Genomic DNA, 8753 nt, shown 5'->3' with positions numbered 1-8753 from the left:
AAACCCCTCAGCCCCTGTCCCAGGCTGTGTTCACAGAATATTCTCAGCTGCAAGGGCCCCACAATGATCAGAGTCCAACTCCTGGCCCTGCATGGACACCCCAACAATCCCACCCACCTGTGCCTGAGAGCATTGTCCAAACACTCCGGGAACTCATTGTGGCGCCCAAAACTGCCCTGGGTGCCCACTGACCTCCACCAGGGGGTAGCGATCTCACTGTGGATGTGCTCAGTGCTGAGCTCCCCGCCGAAGGAGAACTGCCTGGGGAGGCTGGGCGAAAGCCGCGGGGCTCCGCACCAGGTACCGGCCCCGTGCGCTGTCCCCGCCGACGATGGACGATGGCTCGGTGCCCCAGGGCCGCTTCACGCCCGCTCAGCGGCCGGCAGCGCACGGCCACCTTCACCGGCTCCGTCCCGGCCACCCACAGCGGGACAGTGACGGGCACGGGGGTCAGTGACGGACGCCGGAGTCAGCCCCACACACTGGGGTCAGCCCCACACACACCCAGTCAGTCCCACATACCAGGATCAGCTCCACACACACCAGAGTCAACCCCACACACTCGGGTCAGACTCTCCCCTCAGGTCACCCCACCCATCCAGACCAGCCCCACAGACTGAGGGGCACCGGGGGCTGGGAACCCGAGGCTGGGGCAAGCCTAACCCTGAACATCTGCACCCCCTGTGGGAGGGAAGCACTTACCCCTCACTGGGGGCACGCAGGGAGAGGCCTCCCAGCGAGGGAGGCTGGGGGAGAAGGGGAAAGTGTGGAGAAAGAGAGCCGGGGAGGGATGCAGGGAAAAGGGGGAAGTGGGAACAGGTGTGAGGGGGAATTAGCGCAGGTCGGGAGGAGGAAACCTGAAGGGGGAAGGGTTTGCGAGTGAAACCCTGAGGGGAAGCTGAAGGGCGGGAAACCCAAGGGTAAGAAACCCTGAGGTAACTTTTGTGAGCCGAGACGCGCCCAAAGGGGACTGAGCAAGGGAAAACCTGAAGCGACGCCGCCGGTGCCGCGCCGGGCAGAGGGGCGCGGACCCCGAGGGCGCTGAGGCGGCGGGAGGTGCCCGCCCCCTGCGCATGCGCGAGCGGCCGCACGCGGGCTCCACAGCGACCGGGGCCGCGCCGGGAGAGGGGCCCCGCCCACCGAGTCACGTGACTGCCGCGGGGGCGCGCGCACGTGTGCGACGAGGTGAGCACGAGAACAGGTGTGCAACGGGGTGTGCACGAGGACAGGTGTGTAGGGGGAAGTGCACAAGGCCACAGACTGTGAGTGTGCGCAGGGCCGCGAGTGTGCGATGGCACCGATGCCCATCTGTGGCCCCTGCGTGTGCAGGCGAGGGTGAGTGAGCACGTGGGCGTGCAACCTCCCGTGAGCACCAGTGCAGCACCGCAGCAGCGCCGTAGCGTGCAGGAGAGCGTGTGAGCAGACAGGTGTGAGCACACAGGTGTGAGCACACGGGCGTGCAGCGCGTCCCGCCGCGGGCGGTGTGAGCAGCAGCCGAGCCCCGCTCCGATGCACGAAGCCGTTCTTTATTGCGGGGAGCGGCCGGGGCCGGGGTAAGGCAGGCAGCGGGTGAGAGCCGGGGATGCCGGGGGGGCCGTGCGGGGTCCCGGGCTATCCCCGCTCGTGCTGCGCCCCGGTGGGAGCGGCGGGAGCCCAGGCGGCCTCTCCCGGCCCCGCGCTGGCCCCGCCGCCGCCCGGATCCCGCTCCTCGTAGCCGGGGTTGCGCCGGCCGGGGCCCAGGCGGCAGAAGCAGCCCCCGGGTGGGCCGGAGTAGTGCGCCAGGAGAGCGGCCACGCTGGAGAACTCGGCGTTGGAGTGCTGCGGGCGGGAGAGAGGGAGAGGCAGAGGTGAGACCCCGAGCAGGCTGGGCCCCCCGCACACCCCTGCACCGAATGCCCACGCAGCAAATCCCGGCGTGCCCGAGTGCAGCACACCCACACAAACCTCACACACCCCGGGCTCTGCAGCGGGCACACACGGAGCCACGGCACCCACGCAGCCACAGCACACACAGAGCCACGGCACCCACGCACCAGGCACAAGTGAGGCCGTGAGTGCAGCACAGCCGTGCATGCCCTGTGTGGGTCCTGTGTGCCAGGTACGCCCAGGTAGACCCACAGACCAACCACCCTGGCCTGGCTGGGGGCCACACACACACTTGGGCACTCATGTATCACACACCTGGGTGTTAGTGCACCCAAAACTCAGGTGTGTTACACACCCAAGTGTGGATGCACACCCCACGCCCAGGGGTACCTGTGTGCTGTGCTCAGATGCATGTCTGTGCCCTGAGGCACCTGTGGATCGATGTACCCACCACCCACACCCCTGTGTGCACCCACACCTGCACCCGAGCCCACCTTGGTGCATCCCTGCACCAAGGCACCGGTGCAGCCATGCACAAGCGCAGCAAATGCACTCACAGGGTGCATTAGGTGCATGCAAACAGCAGCGCATCCCTGTCCTGCACCAACACCGCAGCGAGGCACAAATACACTTGCAGCCCCAGTGCAGCCGTGCCTGCGTGCTCCAAACACACACAGAGCATCAGGTAAAGGGTAAATGACACAGCCATGCAGCGAGGCACACCGCAGCGATGCAGGGGCGCACAGACCGCACCGCCTGCATCCGCTGCAGCCGCACCCGCTGCACCTCCCCCGCGCACCCGCGGGCACCGAAAGCCCCCGGGCAGCCCCAGGCACCGATCGCCGCCCCGGGCTCACCTCCACGCAGAAGCGGCCGTGCTGTGTCCGCAGCACGCCGTAGCTCACCACGCCGCACGGAGCCCGCACCCACAGGCACCAGCGCTTGGGCAGCCCCGGCTCGGCGCGCAGCAGGAACGAGCCGGGCACGTCCCGCCGCAGCAGCGAGACCCCCGCGGCCCTGCGGGAGAGGCGGCGGCGGGGCAGGGGTGGGGATGGGGCAGGGATGGGGCAGAGCCCGGGGTGGGGCAAGGCTGGGGATAAGGATGGGGAAGGGGCCGGGAGTGGGGCAGGAGCTGGGGTAGGAACTGGGGCTGGGGCGGGAGCTGGGGCAGGGCCGGGGATGGGGCAGAGCCCAGGGTGGGGCAGGGATGGGGATGAGGCTGGGATGGGGATGGGGCAGACCTGGGATGGGGCAGGGCCAGAGATGGGGATGGGGCTGGGGCCGGGAATGGGGCAGGGCCGGGATTGAGGCAGGAGCTGGGACTGGGGCAGGGCTGGAGACGGGGCAGGGGATGAGGATGGAGCAGGGTCGGGAATGGAACACGACCCGGGGATGGGGCAGGAGTTGGGATGGGACAGGGCCCGGGGTGAGGCAGGAGCCGGGGCCGGGACTGTGGCAATGCCCGAAGTGGGGCAGGGCCCGGGGATGGGGCAGAGCTGGAGATGAAGCACGGCCGGGGATGGGGAAGGAGCTGGGGCTGGGGCAGGGGATGAGGATGGGGCAGGGCCGGGACTGTGGCAGGGCCCGGGGATGGGGCAGTGCCCGGGGATGGGGCAGTGCCCGGGGTGGGGCAGTGCCCGGGGTGGGCAGGGCTGGAGATGGGCAGGGCCCAGGGTGAGGCAGGTGAGGTGCGTGCCGAGCCGAGGATCAGCTGCTCGCAGCCACGCTCTCACCTGGCGATGCCGGCGAAGGACCACACGCTCTCGGCCAGGACGCTCTCGTTCTCGGGCAGGAAGGCCAAGCTCCTCGCCCCTTTGCCTTCCCCTCCCGCCGCCGCTGCGGGAGCGCGTTAATCCCCTCTTGGCCCCCAGACACTGGCGGCACCGTGCGTCCCCGTGCCTCAGTTTCCCCCGGCACTCACCGGCGTCGCGGGGCTGCTGGTGGAGCTGCCCCTCGGCCCCGCAGTCCCGGTAGGCTCCCGAGCGCAGCACTTTGCTCCGGATGGCTTTCTTGCGCACCAGCACCGGCGAGCAGTACGGGTTCCCCGGGCGCCAGGCTCTGCCCTCCGCCTCGGGCCGCCGCTCCTGCGGGAGGGACAGGCTGTGACAGCGACCTGGGGGCTCTGGCCGTGGGGAATGTCCGGTAAAACACCACGGGGAAAAATGCTGCCCAAAGGATGCGGCGCCAAAAAAGCTGTGCAAAACACCACCAAAAAAAAAAAAATTGTGCAAAGCTTTGTGGGGTAAATACAGTGCAAAAAATGCTGTGCAAAACATGATGTGCAGAAGAAATTCCATGCAGAACGCCGTGGAACAATGCCATGCAAAAGAATCACCATGCTGTGCAGAACCACAGTGCCAAAAGAGCTGTGAAGAGCATTTTTACTGCTGCAAGAAATACCATGCCAAAACAGCCATGCAAACCACCATGCAAGAAGTGTCATGTAAAAAAAATTCTGAGAAATAATGCTGTGTAAAAAAAAAAAGTTCTACAAAAACTATCATGGAAAGAAAGTGCTGTGCAAAAACACCAAGGAAAAAATGCGCTGTAAAACCTCCTGCAAAAATCGCTGTGCAAGGAATAGTGTCGCAGACATCTTTTATGAAAAATCCTTTCTTTAAGATTTTTCATAAAATCTTTTATTTAAGATTTTTCCTCCTGAGAAGCTGAGAGGCCTCAGGAACAAAATGTAAACATTGATTATCTGGTAGATCTTTGATTAGCAACAGGTAGATCTTTGATTAGCTTATGTTAGATGTTTCTAATTAATAGCTAATCACAGTTTAGCTGGCTCCGACAGAGAGACCGAGATACAAACTTTTGTTATCATTCTTTCTATTCTATTCTTAGCTAGCTTTCTGATGAAATCCTTTCATCTATTCTTTTAGTATAGTTTTAATGTAATATATATCATAAAATAATAAATCAAGCCTTCTGAAACATGGAGTCAGATCCTCGTCTCTTCCCTCATCCTCAGACCCCTGTGAACACCATCACAGAATAGCTGTGCAAAGTGGCCTCCTGCAAAATTTCTGTGCAAGGAATAGTTGTGCAAGGAATAGCTGTGCAAGGAACAGCTGTGCAAAGTGGCTGATGGCAGGAAGGGCTGTCAGGGAAAGGCGATTTCAGGTAGGATGAGCAGAGCAGCGTGCGGGGCTGGGCCCTGCAACCCTCGGATGAAAAGGTTGTGCAGAACACTGCACACACAGCACTGTGCAAAGAAAGGCTGCACAAGGAGGAAATGCAAGGAAACCATGCAAGGCACCAGGTGATGATGTGTGGAGTGACAGCGTGCTGCTCAAAATGTGAGGAAATGCCATGCAAGGGCTGCCTGGGAGCTGTGCAAAACCCCCTGTGCTAAATACACAGAGAGCTGTGAGAGAAACGGGGCTGTCCTGGGCAGGGCCAGGAGCTGCCCTTGGCCATCCTTGTGGGGCCTTTCCAGCACAGAATATTTGGGGAAACGCCGTGTGGGGGAAATGCCCTGCAAGACCCAAATAGGCTGTGCCAAAGCACCGAGCCAGGAAACGCCGTGTGAGAACCCCAGGTGTGAGAATCCCGGGTGTGAGAATCCCGGGTGTGAGAACATCAGGTGTGAGAATCCCGGGTGTGAGAGCCCTGAGAGTGAGAATTCCATATGTGAGAATCTCGGGTGTGAGTACTCCAAGCATGAGGACCCCAGGTGTGAGAATCCCAGGTGTGAGCAGCAGCCTGACAGGGCAGGGCAGGACAGGGCAGGGCAGGGGCACCTACCCCGGTGCCCAGCGGGCCGAGGCCGGGCAGGCGCCGGAAGGACACGAGGGCGTTGACATTTCGTGACACCTCCTCGGGGTTGAGGGGCTCCCGCAGCACCCCCGGCCCCGGCAGCTCCCCCTCGGCCGCCTGCTCCTCGGGGTGCGCCAGGAGGTAGCAGAGCTGGAAGGAGCGGCAGAGCAGGAGGTGCAGGGTCTGGACCTGGGGGAGGCGGAAGACGCTGCTTGAAAATATTAAAAAAATAATAAAGAAGGTGTTTTGGGGTCGGGGCGGGGTTGGGCCACCACCTCTCCCGGGAGCCCCACGAAGAGGTGGCAGAAGAGGGCGCTGGGGGGGCTCTGGGGGTTGCGGGCAACGAAGGCGAATTGGCGGTCGGGGAGGCTCCAGGTGCTGTAGAGGATGCGGCGCAGCGCGTGTGCCATCAGCAGCGTCTGCGGGACGGGGCGGGGGTCAGGGGCACACCGGGACACCCCCAGGGGCACCCCCGGACCCCCCCAGGGGCACCCCCGGACCCCCCCAGGGACACCCCCGCTTGCACACACAAAACAGCTTCTCGAGAGAAAAGCAGCGCTCAGAGAGGTACAGCCCCCTAAACACCTCCCCAGCATCCCTGACCCCTCAGCACCTCTGATTCCTCCTCCCCGCATTCCTGAGCCCCCTCCCCAGCACCCGTGACCTTCCAACCCCAGCACCCCTGACTCCTCTTCTCAGACCCTGACCAGCCTCCCCAGCACCCCTGGCCCCCTCACCAGCCCCCCAACACCCCTGACCTCTCCGACTCTCCTCCCCAGCAATGCTGGTCCTCCTCCCCAGCACCCCTGACCCTCCCAACACCCCCACAACACCCCTGACGCCCCTACTCAACCCTTCTGAGCCCCATCCCCCTTGATCCCCCCAGCCCCTACCTCCCCATCAGCTCCGTAGACCTTCAGTCCCTGCAAGCTGAACCTGAGCAGCACCGACCTCCTGCGGGGACAGTCCTGTCCGAGGGAGATGTGGCACTGGGGGCTGGGCTGTGCCCCCATTATTTGGGGTCCCCCCCTGTGCTTCCCAGCGAGGGGAGCAGTGCTCAGTCCCGACCTTCAGCGCCTGCAGCTGCTCCTCCACCCGCCCCGCTCGCTGCTGCAGGTCCGGCTCCTCCAGCGTGAAGGATCCCACGTACTGGGGGGGCAAAAACCCCATGGGGGTCAGCTGCAGCCCCCCACGATGCCCCCCCAGGGCAGAGATGATGGTTTAGGGGGTCATGAGGGTGCAACAGCACCCAAATCTCATCTCGGGGTGTCACCCCTCCCCTGCCATGGGTAAGTCACCTCTGCTGGCTTGGTGACAGAGCGGGCTCGCTGCTGAGGGGCCGCGGGGTCCGGCCCCCGCCCGTTCCCCGGCTTCCTCTTCATGGCACGGGGAGTGCGGGTGAAGGCCGGGTCAGGACGGGGTCAGGCAACTCCGATGCCGCATCTGAGTTATCCGGAGCTCTCCAGGGTGATGGGGCTGCAGCAAGCACGGGGAGCCTGGGGCCGGCCCCCGGTCACTGTCCCTGCGGGGAGGGAGGGGACAGACACAACCTGCCCCCGCTGTCCCCTGTCTCCAGCCCGCTGAGCTGGGGAAGGGCTGCAGCCCCTGCACGGAGCTCCCCACGTCCTGACGCCAATGCAGATGTCCCCAGGTCCCGGCCCCAGTGAAATGCTCCCAATCCCAACACAAAGGTTCTAGCCTCCTGACCACACAGGTGATGTGGGGGTCCCCATCTTCTACTCCTGAGATCCAGTCCAGGCTGCCATGTCCCCACTCCAAGCAGCATGCAGGCAATCCCCCACGTCCCAGTCCCGATCCTGACGGTGATGTGAGGGTCCCCAAATCCCCATCCCAAACGCGATGGATGCAGTGCCCACATTCCATCCCCGAATGAAACCCAAGCAGTCCCTGCTGATGGATGCAGTGCCCACATTCGCCCTCCAATTGAAACCCAAGCAGTCCCTGCATGCCGAACAGGCACTCTGGACCCCAAGCGAGGTGCATGCAGCCTCACATCCCGAAGTCCAGCAAGGTTTTGGGGTCCCCCCACATTCTCCCCCTCCCATCCTCCATCCCACTTCCCGCCGGCCACGCAGCAGCACCGAGACCCCGGGGCTCTCCAGGGGTGATCCCCAAACACCACTGACGAGGGCAGCAGATTTGGGGGGCGCTTTTCGGTCCCGAGCAGCCATGGAGGAGCGCGCCGGACCCTTCTCCGGCCACCCCAAGCGGGTTCGTGCTGCGGAGCCCTCGGCCGGGCTGGGACCGGCGCCGCCGCCGCCTGCTGCAAACGGGGGAGGGGGCAGGGAGGGGGTCCGGCTGCCCCGGGCGCATCCCGGAGGTTTGGGGGGGTCCCTGCGGTGCCATCTCCCCGTCACCAGCGCAGCCTGGCCCCTCTCCTTCCCGGCACAATTCGGGGGTCTCCCCCCTCCCCCAGCCAATCCGCGGACAGGCAGCCCCCAAGCCCCGCCCCCCTTTTCCCACGCTTCATTTCTCAATGGAGCCCCCAGCCCACCGACCACCCTGGGGGTCCCCAAGGAGGGATGCTGACCCCCCCCCAATTTAGGTAATGCGTGACACCCGGCACCGAGCATCCCCTGGGACCCGCATCCCGCTGGACCCCCCCGGCTCACGGGCAGCTCTCGCTTGGATGGCTCCGCAGAAACGCAGGTGAAAAATTCCCGCTGCTCCCGCTCTCGGCCTCCGCCGGTTGTTTTTGCCTCGCCGGTGGCTCCTCCGGCAGCTCCGGCCGCGGCGCAGGGATGCTCGAGCCGGGGGTGTCAGGCCCTCGCCGGCAGCCAGGCCCCGGCGAGCCCGAGCCCACGGAGCCCACGCCGGGCACGGGGCAGGCAGCAAACTCTCATTTCCTGCCTCCGATCTGCCCGCGATGAATCACCGCAATTTTCCTCCTCGGTTCTCTCCGTTTCTTGGAAGCGGCGGCGAGCAGGAACGCTCGCTCGGGATTTTGGAAAACGCGGCGGCAACTGATTTTCTCTGCGTCTTTTCCCGTCTCCTCCGGCGTGCCCAGCGGAGCAGCGATTTCTAACCCTGACACGTACACACGTGGCTGCTCGCTCGCCACCCCCTGCCCTGATGCTCAGACCCTTTTCACCCCAATTTCT

General features: G+C 64.2%; 1 protein-coding gene across 1 annotated transcript; it reads right to left on the bottom strand.

Annotated features, from left to right (window-relative positions):
• Positions 1-1505: 1505 nt before the first annotated feature.
• On the bottom strand, positions 1506-8714 carry SH2D5 (SH2 domain containing 5). Its single transcript, XM_064730845.1, has 10 exons — positions 8265-8714; positions 6930-7153; positions 6700-6780; positions 6525-6599; positions 5907-6050; positions 5620-5820; positions 3788-3950; positions 3600-3702; positions 2724-2883; positions 1506-1818 (listed from the first exon to the last, which is right to left on the bottom strand). The coding sequence occupies exons 2-10, from the start codon at positions 7011-7013 to the stop codon at positions 1612-1614; spliced, it is 1218 nt and encodes a 405-aa protein (XP_064586915.1). The 5' UTR covers positions 7014-7153; positions 8265-8714; the 3' UTR covers positions 1506-1611.
• Positions 8715-8753: the final 39 nt, after the last annotated feature.

This window comes from Zonotrichia leucophrys, chromosome 21, assembly GCF_028769735.1.
Source record: "Zonotrichia leucophrys gambelii isolate GWCS_2022_RI chromosome 21, RI_Zleu_2.0, whole genome shotgun sequence".
Classification (NCBI taxonomy): domain Eukaryota; kingdom Metazoa; phylum Chordata; class Aves; order Passeriformes; family Passerellidae; genus Zonotrichia; species Zonotrichia leucophrys.
This window is presented reverse-complemented; position numbering and strand designations above follow the sequence as displayed.